Source organism: Drosophila melanogaster, chromosome 4 (assembly GCF_000001215.4).
Source record: "Drosophila melanogaster chromosome 4".
Lineage (NCBI taxonomy): Eukaryota > Metazoa > Arthropoda > Insecta > Diptera > Drosophilidae > Drosophila > Drosophila melanogaster.
Genome location: NC_004353.4, coordinates 194,572 through 213,261, shown reverse-complemented (window position 1 = coordinate 213,261; position 18,690 = coordinate 194,572). Strand labels below are relative to the sequence as shown.

At 33.8% G+C, this 18,690-nt stretch overlaps 2 protein-coding genes and 1 long non-coding RNA gene across 10 annotated transcripts, besides 9 other annotated features; 1 reads left to right on the top strand and 2 right to left on the bottom strand.

Moving 5' to 3' along the window:
- Positions 1-96: 96 nt before the first annotated feature.
- On the bottom strand, positions 97-3,038 carry Crk (Crk oncogene). 7 transcript variants are annotated; one of them, NM_001258483.2, is made up of 7 exons: positions 2,776-3,038; positions 2,582-2,704; positions 1,468-1,672; positions 1,280-1,408; positions 988-1,147; positions 533-634; positions 97-471 (listed from the first exon to the last, which is right to left on the bottom strand). In NM_001258483.2, the coding sequence occupies exons 1-5, from the start codon at positions 2,805-2,807 to the stop codon at positions 1,082-1,084; spliced, it is 555 nt and encodes a 184-aa protein (NP_001245412.1). In that variant the 5' UTR covers positions 2,808-3,038; the 3' UTR covers positions 97-471; positions 533-634; positions 988-1,081. The 7 variants fall into 7 exon arrangements, with proteins under 7 accessions (NP_001245412.1, NP_726549.1, NP_651908.1 ...); NM_166743.3 differs by lacking the exon at positions 988-1,147 and having other exon boundaries at positions 2,776-2,824; positions 2,900-3,038; NM_143651.6 differs by lacking the exon at positions 988-1,147.
- Positions 2,139-2,192: a mobile genetic element.
- Positions 3,039-3,315: 277 nt separating the features above from the next.
- Positions 3,316-6,770: a mobile genetic element.
- Positions 3,958-5,694: a mobile genetic element.
- Positions 4,543-5,646: a mobile genetic element.
- Positions 6,425-6,489: a mobile genetic element.
- Positions 6,499-6,658: a mobile genetic element.
- A 546-nt stretch (positions 6,771-7,316) lies between the features above and the next one.
- CG31998 (uncharacterized protein) lies at positions 7,317-16,587 on the top strand. 2 transcript variants are annotated; one of them, NM_001258481.2, is made up of 5 exons: positions 7,317-7,603; positions 8,470-8,622; positions 8,670-9,282; positions 11,604-11,821; positions 11,879-16,587. In NM_001258481.2, the coding sequence occupies exons 3-5, from the start codon at positions 8,915-8,917 to the stop codon at positions 15,382-15,384; spliced, it is 4,092 nt and encodes a 1,363-aa protein (NP_001245410.1). In that variant the 5' UTR covers positions 7,317-7,603; positions 8,470-8,622; positions 8,670-8,914; the 3' UTR covers positions 15,385-16,587. The 2 variants fall into 2 exon arrangements, with proteins under 2 accessions (NP_001245410.1, NP_726548.1); NM_166742.3 differs by having other exon boundaries at positions 7,317-7,521; positions 8,688-9,282; positions 11,879-15,570.
- Positions 10,383-11,225: a mobile genetic element.
- Positions 11,237-11,418: a mobile genetic element.
- A 256-nt stretch (positions 16,588-16,843) lies between the features above and the next one.
- Positions 16,844-17,346: a mobile genetic element.
- A 15-nt stretch (positions 17,347-17,361) lies between these two features.
- lncRNA:CR44441 (long non-coding RNA:CR44441) lies at positions 17,362-18,530 on the bottom strand. Its single transcript, NR_123744.2, has one exon. It is a non-coding gene; the product is annotated as a long non-coding RNA:CR44441 (long non-coding RNA).
- Between the last annotated feature and the right edge of the window lie 160 nt (positions 18,531-18,690).

Here is an 18,690-nt window from a genome sequence, read left to right as displayed (position 1 = left end):
ACCGTTTAGTTACACAATTCATAAAAAAAACCAAATCGATTTTCAAATTCATAATTTTTTTGTATAAGAATCATACGAAAAAACGGTAAAAATTTTATTATGTCCTTCGTACCCGTTTATTTTTATTTTACTTAATAAGATTTTAATTTTCTGATTATGTTAACAATTGGTATGCACAACTTATTAATCATACAATTAGCTCAAAAATCAAAATTATCAAAAGAAATTCCTTCCATTCCTTCCTATTTAGCATATTTCTGTGGAGTTTTTGCTTAAATCACAATCATCGACAAATTCAACGTGCGTGAAGGGAAAATGACCATTTTTTCCATTTAATTCTCCCTCCCATTGCCCATTAATGTTTGTTTTAGTGACTTTAATAATGTCACCTATTTCCAATTTTAATGCAGTCTTATCGTATGCGTTAGGGACCCTTGACTGTTTTACGCGGGCGTATGCAGGTAGTTTTCGCTTCGATAAATTAAAATGTAAAACATTATTTTTTTTTTAAATACTTTTTTGGAACACTTACATTTAAATCTGTCCTTTTAAGAGTACTTTCAAATACATTGCTAGATCCCGAAATGGAAGGTTCGTTTTTATCAATAGCATCTTCATCCATATAATCGTCATACTGAAAAGAACAAATTTGAAAATGATTTAACTTTTAAAAATCAATGCCTTTAACAAACTTATTTATCAAAGGTCGTTCGCAATTTGGCCTTCTCTATTTAAGCGGACGAATATATTGAAGGCAATGGAGCTTGTCCATTGTCAGTTTAATTCAATGCAAATGGTTTTTGTAATGGATTTTATAATGTATTGAGATTGTAGTCAGACTTTAAAGAATCTAATCGCAACAATTTAAGGGTATTATTACATGAACTCAATAATTATTTCTGAACAAGTTTCTCGGCTATCAGATACCCGCTAGTCATAAAATAGGCGTGGGGAAAAGAGCTCAATTTACATTTTTTACATACATACATATATTTTTACATATTTACTTCTGGCGACTCTTTGACATTATTGACCCTTATACGTCTCACTAGTTTTCGGGTTTCTTTCTGATTTTACATTATTAATATCCTAGCGTTAGTGTCGCCGTATCGAAAGTTTTATTTGCATTCCATAAAAATTGACGCGACTGGTTTTACCGAATTCACCATTCATTTCAAGTGTAGTATTTTAACATCAGCGTTATAAGGAAACAAAGAAATTAAAAACGGGTTACCCGTTACAAAAAAGGATAACAAATCCAAATATTTGCTTAACGCACCTGTTGTATATAGGGAACCGGTATTTGACCAATTTTCCCCGAGGAGTTACGCGCAGTCCACCATTGATCCTCGTCTTTTCGAACTATTGTTAAAACTTCACCTCTTTGAAAAGGTAAATCATCTTGATCCTTTGATAAATAAGAAAATTAAATTACTTACAAAAATGAATAATTGTGTAAATGCTCACGCTGCCAACGAAATCGAACTTTCCTATTACTTTTTCCACCCTTCTACACGCAGGCCGTTTTAAAGGGGTTGTATCCAAATAATGAAGAGTGTAAAAAGTTAAGAGTTTCGGTAGATTGTCAAAAGACTGATCCCCAATGCGGTAAACGATTTGATCCTGTTGTTGAACTTTGTTAATGATGTAGTTGCTAACTTTTGTATCTTCTCTAAATAATAAAAATCTTTATAAGTAAACAATTCTTTTATAACAGGCGCAAAATCCTTAAAAACTAAACAAAAATTTGTTTCAAGTTTAAATATGAAAACCTATTTTTAATATTCTAATGTATATACATTTATATTAATAAAGAACTTTTAAAATCAAAAAGAATATTCTTGAGACGTTTATTCATCTAATTCTTTAATAAATGCCGCGTGGCGAGACATACAGTAGAAATTGAGTTCCTTTAATTCGTAATTATTTTTGTTTACGTCGTTAAATTCTTCAATTTATTTACCCCGTCAATACATGGCGCACATATTAAAAACATACTAAATTGCAATGGCTATGAGAGATCATCATTGACATTTTATCATCGTCCTTAAAGGTACATTCCATACTAAATTAAAGAAATACAAAATTGACCATAGACCCTTGCCATTGGATCTAAATATCAAACAAAACAAGAGAGAACCCGTTACTCAGCTAGTTGAATGGGAAAGAGAAATTTCAAAAATTTTCTGGGAAAGAAATAATAAAACAAACACAATTTTTAAGGTTTCCCAAAACTGAAACACACAAAATTGATAAAAATTTTTAGATTTCTCTTTCTTATTACTTTTTTCACCCAGGTCTATTAAAAAGAATATCCTTTTTTAATGTAAGAAATTTGTTTATATTTAAAAATTACAGATAAATGTTTAAAGTACATCTATAAAACACGTATACATGCTTAAAATGGAAACAGGAATTTCTATATAAACCTTTATGGTAAGCTGCGATTAAGAAAGGCTGACATTAAGTATTTCTCACTATACACAATTTTTAGTTTAATTTTTAAAATAAAAATTAGCTAACAGAAATGAAACGATAAGTACACAATCAAAGTCTGAATGTATTAATTTTGTTTACTTACCTTACACAAAGTACATAATCCCCTGCTATCGAGTTACTATCACGGACTAAAAACACTCCCCGCTCGCGTTCGTTCATCAAAACTTCAGTAGCATCCTGTCTAGACATGGGACCAAAGTACCAGCTTTAAGAACACATTTTGATGTTAAAACAATTGATAGTTTTTGGTTTAATCTTCACTTGATCTTAAATTACCTGTTCCTATCAGAAACGTCAAATGTATCCATTTCCGTTTAAGGTTTATCTTAGACAAATTACAACAAATTCCGTCCAGATTAAATAAATAGAAATTATGTGATATAATGCAAATATAGCATACAGCCTATTATATACCAGAATTCTTCAGTGATTTCATTTTCGAATTTCTGGCCTTAAAACATTTGCCTTTTATATGTGTATCTGGCTGGGCCACACATAGAAACACTATCGATAATGTTTGATCGATTATTTCCACTTGGAAGTTTTATGCCAATATTGTACCGTAGAACCGTAATGCGGCACTTGCACAGGGCACATTCGATTGAAAAGAACTCCTTCGAGCAACTGCTCTGTGGTGGTAAACCCCTTTAGGACGTACTGTCAGCTTTTAAAATCTAAATGTAAAACCGTGATCAATGCATATCAATTTGATATTCTAATTTTTAAGTAAAACCGATATATTTGTTCTTCTGTTCAATTCAAGGATATTTACAGGAATATTAGGAATACGAATATATCTGGTTGACATGTTATTTTGACTCCACAACTGATCAGCTGTCAATCGTAGAAAATCCGCATATGTTGCTAAGATCGGCAGCTAAATAAGATTTGGAGCAATCCGATCAATCCGCTGTGGAGGGAGCCCACCCTGGGATTGCTAAAGATTCCGAATTGTCTGCACTGGTTTCTTAACCAGTGATTCTACCTGTCCCGATTAGTTTACCACCACAAGGGAACATTGAGTCCGGACTCCCGGCACAAGTTGGCACTTCAGAAATACAATCTGCAGGGCCAAAACCACTCGCGGTGATTCCACTTAAGAAACAAACTTTCGTTTCTCGGTTTTCACCTGATCAAAAATCATCTGATGTATGGTCTTATATGCAAGACAAAACAAAAGTCGATAATATAAAAGTAATATAAAAGTGGAAAAATTTAACTTATCTTACGCTATGGACATAAGATATATAAGATTTTGAAGCTAGGATCAAAAATAGGAAAAAGGGGCCCGTGGGAAATAAACTTTCCTCACATGGCCAGACCACTGCACCATCCGCCTCTTCATCTTCTTCAAAAAACTGACAACGAATCTTTGTCCGAATCTTTTTCCTATCAAAATGCTAGAGGTTTGCGTAGCATACTAATCAAATTATATTGTAATAGCCATTCCTTTGCATGCTCAAGATATGACCAAAGCAAAGACACTAGAATAATTCTAGTGTCTATGATATGACTTTTGCAATAAACAGTTTACATATTTTTTTTATTTTTATATATTTTTGTTTTCTACTTCGTATTATTTTTATGAAATATTTATTTCTCAATGTAATGTCTTCTTTTTGGAAAATGTATGTTTTAAATTAAAGTTGTTATAATAATTTCCGTATATATTTAGTATATTTCTCAAGTCATTTGACTTAATATGATGTATGTAAAATTTTTGTTATTTAAAATGCACATTAGATTTAGTTGTTTTTCAGTTCCAGTTTTTTTTTTTTTTTTTTTTTTTGTTATATTTCAATTTGATATTTTTAACAGCGCGCAATTTCATCAAATATGTAAACTCGTTTCTTCGGTCAGAATTGATTTCGGCCCGAAATCGTCTTCTAGAACAACACGCACACATATACGCGTTCTCGTCTCTTGTTTTTACTTACTCAAGCAAGCAAGTTCTATTTTAAGATTTCTTACGCTCTCAGCGTAAGCTAGCGGACAGAGAGCAATTTTGGCCGTCACCAAAAAAGTGGCTGCATAGTGCCAAACCAAAGACACTAGAATAACAAGATGCGTAACGGCCATACATTGGTTTGGCACTATGCAGCCACTTTTTTGGTGACGGCCAAAATTACTCTCTTTCGGCTCACTCCCGCTGAGAGCGTAAGAAATCTAAAAATATAATTTGCTTGCTTGTGTGAGTAAAAACAAGAGACGAGAACGCGTATAAGTGTGCGTGTTGTGCTAGAAGACGATTTTCGGGCCGAAATCAATTCTGATCGAAGAAACGAATTTACATGGTACATATTAGGGTAGTTTTTGCCAATTTCCTAGCAATATGATAAAATAAAAAAATTTTTAAAAATTCGCGCCCTGAATATTATAATTTTAAAGCTTTTTAAATTTGTTTGTTAAAATCGCCGCTCGAATTAGCTACCGTTTACACATTTATATTTATGTTTAATTCTAATTTGTCTCTCATCTGACAATTTTTTAAAAGCGAAATATTTTTTTTGAAACACTTTTAATGTTAATGTTACATCATATTAAGTCAAATGATTTAATAAATATACTAAATAATTAAATATGCAATTAAATTAAATTGCAAAAGTAATATCAAAGACAATAGAATTATTCTAGTGTCTTTGCTTTGTTCATATCTTGAGGCACGAAGTGCGGACACAAGCACTCAACAATTGCCTTATTAATTTTTCACACACCGCAAGATGAATACTCTAATGACAAATATTCTTATATAAAGTCATTTTTGAAATTTATTTTTGTGATAATATGTACATAGATTTGACTATTTCTAATCTATTTTCAAATAATAATAACGTTAAGGCAATGCAAAACAAGAATTTTTCGCATGGTGCCAATTGATCAAAAATAATATAGATTTAAAGCCAAAGAACTTCTAAGGTGAAGGGCATATTTTGTCAAATTTACAATGCATGTGAATACGTGTGCACACATATAGATGTCTGCTATCACTTTGTGCGTTGAAAAGAGCTGTTCGCTGTAGCGCTCTTCGCTCTCTCGCTCTCTAACAAAAATTCGAGAGAGCCTGGAGCCACCTCTAGAGCCACGGCCAAAAAATCGTGTGCCAAAAAATCGTATGGCGTTACGCATCTTGTTATTCTAGGGTCTTTGGCCAAACCAATGTATGGCCGTTACGCATCTTGTCATTGTAGTGTCTTTGGTATGACCGTCCCTCCAGACGGGGAGGTGGAGTCTTAATTGCGGTTAGATCTATTCTCGCGTCGGAAGAGTTACTTTTGGGCGATCCCCGTAACTCGGAATTCTTATGTGTAAAGCTGTAATTTTCCGACAGTTCAGTTTATATTACGTGCTCGTATATTCCGCCATCTTCTGAATTCCCAGAATATAAGAATCATATGTCCGCTATCCAGTCCATCTTGAATAAACTGTCTGACAGGGACCAATTGGTAGTTCTAGGTGATTTTAATATACCTGGCACAACGTGGTCCCCAGAAGAAAAATCGAATATCCTTCTCCCTTTAGCACAACATGACTTTATTGACGGCTTGCTTTACTTATCGTCGCAAGTTGATTATATTCGAAACTCACTTGGTCGACTGTTGGATCTATGTCTTGTAACAAGTCCTGAAAGTGTGTTTCTGTCCAGGGTAGCACGTCTTCTGGACCTGAAGATCCATTTCAACCTACATTCGAGGTGGCAATCGACATAGGTACGGTATTAAAAGTAAATTCAAAGAAGTCAACAAAGCGAATTCACTGTTTTGGCAAGGCAAATTTTCGGAGGATAAACAATTTTATAGCTGACCTTAATTGGTCCGATCTTTACTCCTGGATATGTTTTATACCGCGATTACATTTTTTGACTCTTGTGTACCGATGTACTATCAGTCAATTTAATTGGCTTAATAAAGAGTTGAACACACTTTAATTTTTCACATCTAGTCAACCAATTACTTATTGTTAATTTAAAAAAAATTGTAATATAAAGAAAAATAATAAAAAGAATCCCACAATCACACATGTGAATAATGGAAAGTTTTGATCTAAGCTCAGACCATTCTCCAATAATAATGACATACAGTACAATAGCTCATATATTGACAAAACGATACAAAGTAATTTCTGCAAATACCGAAATCAATGCGTTTAAAAGTTATCTGGACGCTTCTTTTGTTTTTCACATCTAGTCCTCTCTATATCGCGTCTATATTCTCGCGAATCGAGCCCTCGGTCGGTTTGGCGGTAGGTGTGGCCGTGGGATCCTGCGAAAAAAATTCTTTTCCTTGAATGGGTGGGATTATGACAAGTAAGTGCAATAGTACGGTATTTAGCACGTCCTTCCGTCATTTGCGTCGTCATATTATTTTCATTAATACAGGTTTTGTGCAGCTGGTCGACCGACAAAAATCAAAACAATAATGGGATAACTGAACTGAAAATATGTTTTCCTATAGTTTTCCTATATTTTAAACCATAAAAAATATACAACAAGGACAGGTGCGTCAATAAAGTAATTTATGCAGTATGTGTAGAATAGTTTTGGAAAAATTATATTTTAGAATAAACCTTATATCATAAATCACAAAATTTGAAGTTGAAGCATAAAATTTTGTTTATCTACGCTTTTTGTTCCTTAGCTGTAACACTTTGGTATTGTTCTAACTCTTAGAATGCAGACTTATGCGCGTTAATATTGAAATATATGACTACAGCGTGTTAGTGCGCATACCTTGTAAGGGAATACATCACATTCATGGACTACGGGACAAGATATGAGCATGTATATCGTTGTTACCGATTATTGATCGAATGAATATCCACCATTTTGTAGTTGTGTGTTTCATTTAGTGAAAAGTCGAGACGTCACAATAAACTGGATTGTTTTTGTCAATGATATTACCAAAATGTGTTTATAGGGTGAATTTTTGTGTTAATACAAATTGCAAATATAAACAGATATTAAATCCAATTCTATAACATAAGTATATAAACATATATTGCTTATGTGTACACATCTGAATACATGTACGTATTCTGTTTCATCTGAAGTGGAAAAGCCAATATCTTGCTTTGCACTAGTGCACTAATGCTTATTTCGTAAATATTGGTATTGAAATATTATATATTATTTTATACCACATTGTGTGTGTGTAATCGGTCGTATATATACTATTATATTTAGCTAGTATGGATTAAAACTATATTTGTGTGAAATTTTTATTAATATGCTTTGTTTTCCAATTATTTTGGAGATATTGATCATAGTTTCGTTTTAAAGCATAGATTCCTTCAGGCTTTCTCGAGTATTTCCTATGCAAACTATATGGGATGTGCGAAGACATATTTTTAAATGTTTGGATACCCAAAATATTTTTAACCGGAAATAAAAATATTTGTTTAGATATATGAATAAATTTTAAACTAAATCACCTTTGTTTTATTATTTTTCATCTTTCTATTAATTAATTGCAATACCTTGGAATGAAAACAATAGGCATGTGCAACCTTTTGATTTATTTATAAATAAATAATTAATTAAATGGGAGCCAGGGGTATTTTTACAAATGGAAAATCTTTTTATTTATTCTTTTTGCATAAACAACTTTCGGATAGGAAAAGGTAGAAGCTTGTTAAGCTTGTTTTATACGATCCCCGGAAGTGAAATTGCCTTGTTTTAGAACAACTTTATATAATGATTAAAAAATTTACAAATGTAGAATGTAGAAACTATTTCTGTATATGTATCCTTCTTCAGTGTTACAAGCCGAGGTGATCTGGCCATATCCTGTGAGTCATTCCGTATTTATAAACAGGAGATCTCGGGAACTTCATATATGTATAAGCTTTAAAATAATCATGTTGATTTTTGTGATATGTTATATGATAATGTTAAAAACAACAATTGTAATAAATAATGTTATATTTATATAAATATAAAAGCTGACAACCTATTACATATTTAAATTTAATTAGGTTTTCACAAACTGCAACGGTTTTATTGGGTGTGACAAACGGCTTCCACGATCCAGGAAAAGTTACCGATTCACATTATAAAATACGATATCATGCCTGAAACGTACCATTGCTTACGAATCAATGTGAAAAAAAGGAGTTTTTTTACAACAGGTAAGATATACTCATATTTATTTAACTGTGCCCAAAACCTTTAAAAGATTTTTACTTTTTTTAAGGCATCAAAAATGATTATAGCAAGGAAATTAGTAAAAATTTAAACGAAAATCGTAATGAAATCACAAAGCCCAATACATGTGCTTTATCAGTATTAAAAAACGATGCAAGCGCACCAGCTGCTATACTAATTTGTGCTCATAAAACGTTCACTGAATGTAATTGCAAAATCAGCAGGTTAAAGCCTAGATATTTGGGCTCCATTTTTATCTCTATCTTGTCCCGTAAAATGAATTTACGTCAACGTTATGTCAATTTTTTATTTATACTATTAATTGCAATTCACCATATTTCCTTGTCGAAGTCATTATTATTGGAGGAAGGAAATTCAACGGGCAACAACAGAACCATTTCACAAGAAAAGTTTAATGGAAATCATAACTTCAGCAACAGCACTGGAATCAACATGATTTCCGGGACATCATCTATAGTGCAAAAGGATTATTTGGAAAAATTAAATAATATTGAGCGTAGTGTTGCAGCTGTTCTCATTAAAGTAGCATATGGTACAACCTCAACAACCAAACGAAGCATACCAGACACAAGTTATTCACTAGGTCTAACTACTGTTGCCACACCATTTTTAACCACACAGAGGTAAGTCGTTAAAAAATCTCTTAAACCCTATCACTTGATGGTTATTGTCTCGCTCCGATTGATAAACAACGAAAAATGTGTTGGACTTAAGAGGCGTAAAAAGTCTTCATTTATAATCTGGTTATTGTTACTCTTCTTCTGGAAACTGGTGAAGTAAAAGGAAATACTAGATCAAACAAAACCGTCCCTAACGATTATTTTCTTGCCCTCCCGGTAATATTATATTGTAGCGTGGAATGAGTAGAATGAGTTCATTTAGTTTTTTGTATTGACTAAGCCAAGTGCAGAATCAAATTCAGAGTGACATAAAGACTTTTAATTAAATAAAATGGGTAAGTAACAACCCAAAACTGCAGGATTTCTTGTTTACTTTAATACTTAAAGCATAGCAAATGCTGGAGAACTTCAGGCAAGTGAATTTTTAGTTACTTCGAAAAATCGACACGACAACGAAAACTACTTTTGCGAAATGATTTTCAAATGTTTTAAAATTATTTCGAACATAATAAGTGCTTTCGCGGCGACATTTAGCTTTTTACCTCTGTTTGAGTTTAAGACTACCTCCACGGCTGTTGAGAAGGAAACTTTTAAATGACCAACAATGTATCACTTGAACGCTTACCACGATTACAATACGTTGCTGCATATGAGCTACAAAAATAAACACCCTAGATATAAGAGGGGCGGTGAATTCGAAATCTATCTGATGGAAAGGTATTGTAAGAGTTGAGGCAAAATTGAAATTATATTACAAGATCTCGAGCTCCAGTATAACGCGTAAATTGTAACAAGCTGTTAGCATTTTGATTACAACAATGGGAATTTGAATCGGAATTCTGCAAGAGCAGAAGCAAATTGAATCTATAAGCTTTTTAACAGTTGGAGACTAAAACCGACCGAAGATGGATGCTTTTAAACACATGCTTAAGGGCGAGCCTGCTTTCGTCTGAAACAGATCTTTTAAACCTTTGCAGTTTGAATATATATGCTCGCTTACTACGCTCGCATGAAAGCGTCAGCAAAATCATGTTTTTTATCGGAGCGGCCGGTGATTTTATACCCGTTATTCGTAGAGTACAAGCAAAGACACTAGAATAACAATATTATTTTTGATCAATTAGCACCACGCGAAAAATTCTTGTTATGCCTTGCCTTAACGTTATTATTATTTAAATATAGCTTAGAAATAGTAATAACCGAATCACAATATCACAAAATAAATTTCAAAAATGATTTTATATTAGGATATTTGTCATTAGTGTATTCAGCTTGCGACGTGTGAATGATTTTTAATAAGGCATTGTTGAGTGTTTGTGTCCGCACTTCGTGCCTCAAGATATGACTTTTGCAATAAACATATTCAAATTCAAACATATTTTCATATTTTTATTAAATTTATAAATTTTTATTTTCTACTACGTATTATTTTTATGAAATATTTATTTCTCAATGTAATGTCTTTTTCTGAAAAATGTATGTTTTAAATTACAGTAGTTCTAATAATTTCCTTTGTATTTGCTTTAATTATTTAGTATATTTATTAAGTCATTTGACTTAATATGATGTATGTAAATGATCCCATTTTATTATGTAAAATGCACATTAGATTTAGTTGTTTTTTAATATTTTTTTTTATATTCCAATTTGATATTTTTAAACAGCGCGCAATTTCATCATATTGCTACGAAATTGGCCAAAACTTCCCAAATATCTAAATTCGTTTCTTCGATCAGAATTGATTTCGGCCCGAAAATCGTCTTCTGGAAGAACACGCACACATAAACGCGTTCTCGTCTCTTGTTTTTACTCACACAAGCAAGCAAATTCTATTTTTAGATTTATTACGCTCTCAGCGTAAGGACAGAGGGCAATTTTAGCCGTCGCCAAAGAAAGTGCCAAACCCATATATGGCCGTAACGCATCTTGTTATTTTAGTGTCTTTGGTAAAAGGGTATACTAGATTCGTTTAAAATGATTCAACAGACAGAAGGGAGTGTTGTGTCCCAACCGTATAAAGTATATATATTCTTGATCAGGAATAGCTGAGTCGATCTGGCCATGGCCGCCTGTCCGTATAAACGTCGAGATCTCAGGAACTATAAAAGCTAGTAGGTTTAGATTAAGCCAGCATACAGATTCTAGAGACAAACCAAAATGTGTTGATACCTTTTCATATTTTTAGTAGTCTTGTAATTTTAAAAGCCTTAATGCGCCCTAATAAGACGAAATGACAAAGAAAAAAAGTTTTTTTTTTGTAGACGTAAACAATATTTTAATACTTATAATCGTTATGTATTTGCATATTTTGTATATATTTTCAGATATCACTCGTCACATCAACAACATGGTGTTGGTGGACGTCCGAAAAATTATGAACTAGACTTGGAGAGGGACCATGCATTGCCCACATCTGCGCCCAACGCAGATATTTTAAAAAGTAATAACAATCCGACATACCCGAATCCAAATCGCCACCATTCACATGATAGGGATCGTCACAGGAACGTTGTACTTCATAGTTCGACGCCAATACCATCGAGTAAGTACGATGGAATTATTTCTAAAAATGATGTTCTTTAATGTCATATCTTTGTAGTTCCCAACCTGTTAAAGAAAATAAATGGAGCCCAGCCGCCAACAATACCAATGTATCCTGGTGACATTCCATCATATTCTCCACCGTCTCGGGCCTTTTTCACACCTCCACTTCCACCAGAATACCAAAACCCATTTGCAGACAAGCCCACTTTACGAGGTACCAATAACGAGGGTCTAATTGCAGTGAATAGGCGTCCTATCCCACCGCCTAGTTTGATGCCCAGCCAAGACCGAATACCAATTCGACCACCAGACCTGGGAAGCAATAATAACGACGCCGTTGTCAATTCAATGACGGACTTAAATTACGCTCCGTCTGGCATGGATGCAAAGCATCGTCTCGAAGAAAATTTCGCCCATGGAACAGTGTCAGATATATCCGGAGTAGAGCGAATAAAAGCTTTGAATACACCAGCACGTGCCAGCGGAGAGGAATATTTATACGAAAAGGCAAGTAGCGCAAAAGGTCAGGGATCCTATGAAGTGGATGCCATTGGTCCAAACAAAAGACAGGAAGTTTTACCTAATATTAGACGTATTCTGGGATCAAAAAATGGTGACATACCAGCGGTTTTATTGAAGCACGTAACTCAGCGACCCATAATTACATTGCGGCAACCTCCCTCTTCCCCAATTGTACTGATCGAAAAGTCAACATCAAACGAGGAAATCATAGATGCTGATGCACCATCCGTGGTTAGTCCTAACATTAATCATAGCAAGTACCACCCCGGGCAGTTGGAGTATTATGAAAATGCGACTGCAGGAACGACGCCATCAGCAGCTGCTGCAATAGGAGATGTATCAGCTACTTCATTTTCCTACGCCACCACAAATGCGGGTCAGCCAGGACATACAGGAAAGACAACGGACGCTATTAGGGAGCTTGGTACAGGCGTACCCGACCAGAATCCTATTGGGGCAGCTGCAGCTGCGACAGTACACACAACTTGGGCATGGGCATGGAATATTCACATCTATCTGTCGGTTGTACTCTTCACTATTTTATCTGTATATTCGCTTTACAAACTGCTTACCTATAACAAGCTTACACATTTGTTCGCACAGGCATATTTTGTGTGTATTAATCTGATTCTGATTATGATCTGCATATTGAGAATATTTTTCCTTTGCTTTGATGCATACAATGTTCATGGTAGCTTTAATTTATTTACTTCAGAGCTCTTTCTTAATCTACCGTCCACATTTTTAACAGTTGCTTTCTCTGTTCTTATATTGTTTCTCTTCCTTAAGTCCCTAAACCACAAAAATAATAGATACTCTGCTCTGATAAGACCGCTGACCGTTGTTGTGGGTTGCGGGGTCCACGTTGTACTTTGCATTACATTGCATTATGTTGAATCCTATACTTTAAAAAATCATCACTTATACTTTCAACAACAGCAGCAACAGCAGTACTTTCGTCGGCAGCAACTTTATAACCAACAAGGCCAGCCTACGGCTACAATGTCTCCATCGGCAATTTTGCCACCACCGCCCCGGGTATTAACTTTAATATGTCAGATAATTTATATTTTTATATGCCTGAGCCTAGGGCTGCTATATCTTTACATATACCGCATTTTAAAACGCATTCTTCGCAGCAAATCTCAAAACTACATACATGGCTATCAAAATTTGTCTTACGCCATTCACATTACGATTGCCACAGCTCTATTGTTTGTACTATTGGCAGCCCTTCAGATATTCGGTGCTATATATATTTCATGTCGTCATACAAGTATTGTCGATGTCGACTGGCTGCAATGGGGATATCAGTTCTCTCTGCGTCTGATAGAGATAGCTATAATTACTTTAATGTCCTGGGTAGCTGGACTAAAGACAAGTGTCGAGCACGATTCTTTGAGTGCCGTTGCTGGAGATGTTCGCATGATTGGTTCTGGTATGGGTGCATATGGCCAAGATGGTGGTACACCTAACAATGCAATCAGAGAAAAACATGTCGGAAACGGCACAGGCACCCATAACTCAAATGTGACAAATTTTTTCCTTCCGTGCACATCAAGCTCTAGTCAGGAGCATTTTGAAACTGACTACCCAGCTGTTTGCAATGCAAATACGAATCTTCATACATACACAATGCGGACAGGAAAACTTATTTATGATGACAGTTACGCCCTTAATTCTATGGGACCAACAACAGCTACAACTTCAAACGCTCGTCCTTGTGAATATCAGCTACAGGAGCCTATGTACCAAAGGCCATATGATACGGGGTCAATTGGAAGTACTTTAAATCAACAACATCAATTAAATCAAATGCGTTTCCAAGAGCATCCGACTTATATGAGTACGGACTACATGACAGATTCAGGACCAGATCATTACGAAAATCCAAATTTCAGTTTGCACAGTACTGCAACTGAACAAAAGCGAAGGGATTACGATCAAAATGAAGTTTCTTTTAACTCAAATTCTGGGGCTTTGCAGCAGCAAGTAGAATTGTTGCAAAACAATTGTTATTCTGAACCACTAGAGCAGGAAAACAAGAGATATGAATTTAACATCTTTGAGCGACCGGTGTTTAAGGAAAAATCAGTTCACAATGTTCAGTCAAACAGTGAGTGTATTCAAGACCGACAAAAAATAACAAATGGGCGCAAAAAAAAGTTTAACGGTGCACTTGATCGGCATGTCTTTGAAAGCAAGACTCATGAGCGCCGCAGTTCGAATTCAGCTAATTCGTGCTCTTCATCAAATTTGGGAGGTGGTGGGCGATTTGGAAGTTTTAATTCATTTGAACGCGGATATTTCAACGGCGTTTGCAAAAGTGGTACTATAAGCAGTATAGCCAAGGCTGGTGCTTTAGGTCGAACCCTTGAGTCACCAATTGCTTCTGCTGAAACTCAACGAATAGTCGCCAATGGATCGCAGACGTTAGGAATACCAGATAAAGATAGACCACAGTATTACCAGAGAGCAAGTGGACGTAATTCGAACTTAAGGTCATTGGAGAGTGAAACTGAACTGTTTAAAAGTATGCCCATAAGGGAGAACCATCTACAACAGTTACCTTATGGTCACAATTCCGAGGATGAAGAAGATGAAGAAGATGACACTATATCGGGAAATAATGTAGAGTGTACAAACTTGATAAATAACGATCATGGTTTTGTCATTCCTGTTGAAGATACGGCACCAAATTCTATATCTATGAACACAAAAACACCATCACTTGCCGGGTCAGCGGCAACTAAAAATTCCAATTATCGCGCACAATTACATATGCCAAATAATGGAAAGCATAGGTCGGAGTTATGCACGACTTCATCAGCTTCAGTGGCGTCTGCATCTTCAAATTCATGCACAACATCCAGTGCTTCTGATAGTATGCTTGTAGCAGACCAAGGCTTTCTACGATTTCGGTCCATAGACGATCCAAATTGTGTTCAAAACGGAAGTAATGTAGATTCCGAAAGGACTGCAGTTTTATCCCTTCGTCTTAAAAGTTGCAGTGCGACGGTAAATGGCATCGATTGCTAAGATTTTTAATTCCGACTCATAGCTTTGCATGTCATAACGATAACTATCTTGTTTTATAACTCACTATCAATCAAGCGCGGTTTTGATTGTCCTTTTATGTCAATAAGTAGTAAAATAGACGTTTTCAACTATCTTCAAACTTGTGATATATAAATATATAACAAAACTAGCGAAAAGCAAAATTATAACCTATCATTCGATATATAATTATCTAATGCCTACTCTAAAAAATATATATTTATTTAAAATATCATTTTAGAAACGTTTTAATACGAAACTCTATATTTGATTTTCGCGTTGCATAGATGTATTTTGTTCTAAATCCATTTCATAAAACAAAATTAAAACAAGCATTCGCAACTGTATATTACGTCTCCAGCCATTAATTATTTACCTAGTAAATATGTATATAATAATATACTCAATAAAAAGATCACAGAATTTCTACACGAAAACATATTAATAATGTAACATACTGATTAAATTTATTATAAAAAAGTATGCGGTCCGATTAATGCAGGATACGAACTTGAAAAATTAAATATATAACATGATATTTTTAGATTATGATTTAAAAATATTTTGTATTATCATTTCAGTTGAATTTTTGCAGTTTGTAAAATGAAAATAATTGATTTTGTTCTCATATGTATGGAACAAAAATATAAAAAATATAATTTTGCCAGTTTAAAGTTCATAAAAGAAATATTGGTTTTCATGTAAGATAAGTATTTTAAAAAGGCCGTATAACATAATATTGCAAAATAAGTTTTAGAGTCGTACAACTCTTATATTTATCGGCTTATAAAAATAAAAAAATTCTTAAGACTACAACAACCTAAATTCGTTTAATATAAGTTAAAAGCCTGTTACAATTAAACGTTAATTACATAGTACTGATTAGTTAAGGGTATTGCATTTTCTATTGTTAAATCTTCCAAAATATACGGATCCTTATTAATAATTATATTTAGGTGTTCAATTGTAAGAATATTATTTTACTGTCGTATTAGGAAGCCATACATAAATTATTAATATTAAAGATACACTGTACATATTTTAATTTTAATATGGAATATTAATATCTCTGAATAATAATGATAAGTATTTACAAAGAATATTTCTGAATTACAATTATTCATAAACTTTGTACACATTGAAAAAGAAGCAACATGTATGCATGTTCTTGAATGTAATTACCTTAAATAAGCTAGCCAAGCAAAAATAAATATTAAATACAGCATTTACATATCTTTACTTATTATTTAGTAAAAAGGATTGGAATATAAGTATCTTACCGTAACTTATATTGGATATTTTGACGGATTTTATATATTGCGGTTATTGTGTATGTTGGATTGAACCTGGTCGGACAATCATGTCATTTTTCTTTATTATTCATGGCTACGAATAAATAATTATACAAATCACACAATTATAACATACATACATATATAACAAGAGATAATGCTATAGTCGAGTTCCGCGACTATCAGATACCCAGCTTACTCAGCTAGTGGCAATGCGAACGTGAAATTTAATAATTTTCTGGTGTTTCTATAGATATTAGAGAATAATATGAGACAAAATTTTAATCAATTTTTTAAAAGTGCGTCCGTGACCCTTTAGGGCGTTTTATTGGTGAAAGGATAACCATGGCCACAGTGGTATATAGATAAAAATTAGCAAGACAAACAATAAAAATAAGAAAAATCTAAACATTTTCAAAAGTGTTAGACGTGGCATAATGGGCAAACTTACGCTGCGTCTATGTCTTTGGAATCTGTATGCTGAATCCCAACCTTATAGCTTTTATAGTTCCTGAGATCTCGACGTTCATACGGACAGACGGAAATGGCTAGATCGACTCGGTTATTGATCCTTATCAAGAATATATACATATACTTTACATGGTCTTAAACGCTTCCTTTTGCCCGTTACAAACTTTTCAACGAATGTAGTGTACATTTTTATTTTACGAGTAACGGGTATAAACACTGTTACTTGATATATAATTCTTTTGTAAACTAAATTTTTACTGTTAGTCGTAAAATAAATGTATATACTTGATTCCATTAAAAATATATAAGAGATATAAGTAAGCATTTCTAATAAAATAACAAATAATTTAAATTAAGAGCTAGTGAATTAATAAAAGCTGCGGCAGCAGAGGCCTTCCTCCTTGTTTACATCTAGATGGATAGAATAATCTTGTTAAGGTTACATTATAGCTGGTAGTACAGATTGACGATATAAATGTATTTAAGGATATTTAATATGTTTGTCGTTGCAGAACTGACTGATTGTCTGTTGGGTTTGGTCGAGGTAGTGCTTGTGTGTTATTAGTGTATGTCCCGAGTCTGATAAGATGATTTGTTGGATGTTTGAAACCAAGTTTTTTTCATCTTGGTTAGGTATTTCTTATTCAATAGTTGTAAGTGGTTGGCTTGTTGTATTCCAACTTGTCCTAGTATCCAAAGGAGTTTAAAATTGGTATTGAATTTTTGTAGTAGGTTGCGTGCGTGAGATATGTAGTGATCGCTGTTGTTTAGATTTTTAATAGCGGAAAGTGAGTCTGAACATATGCAGAATTTTCCTCTTTTATTTTTGTTGGTTTTTAGGGCCTATAAGGGCTAGAAGCTCTGCTGCGAAGACCGTTCGTTTGCTTTTCTGTAAAAAGTCTCCTGAAAAGTTGTGGGGTCGTGTTGCTTTCGTTGAACTTATTGAGTGTTGTGTCAATTTTGGAGAGATTGGTGTTCCAGGGAGGTAAGGACTGCGCGGGTATTTTTTGTTGTTTAAATGGTAGTTAATGGGCTTTGCTTTTTCTATTATTCGGTCTATTGCTGATTTGTATGGGGGACGTTTTGATGAGCGGTATGATTTTAATATTTTTTATGATTGGGGAGTTGTTAGCGTTGAATAAGGTTTTTGTGAGCTTTGTTATTATTAGGAAGTCCTGTCTATCTTCCAAAGCGCCAAGAGTGATAGATAGTCGAATGATTTATGTATAATATTGGCACTTATCCTAAAATGTTCACAAACTTTTGTTCAACCACTTTTTAAAGTCTTGGAAAAAACATTTTATCTTTGTGTGTTCGTATTAATATATATAGATATTACACGTTTTTTTTCATAAAATATCGATCATTGTCATAGCCCAGTTCCATTATCAAATGGTTTTTTAGCAGATGTGATAGTGAAAGTTCGTAATCGTTTGTACATTTGAGACACAGTTATATGCAACGTGCTGCCACAACTACTATGTATTATGTATAATACTATTTTTTACCTTTTATTTGTCTAAAA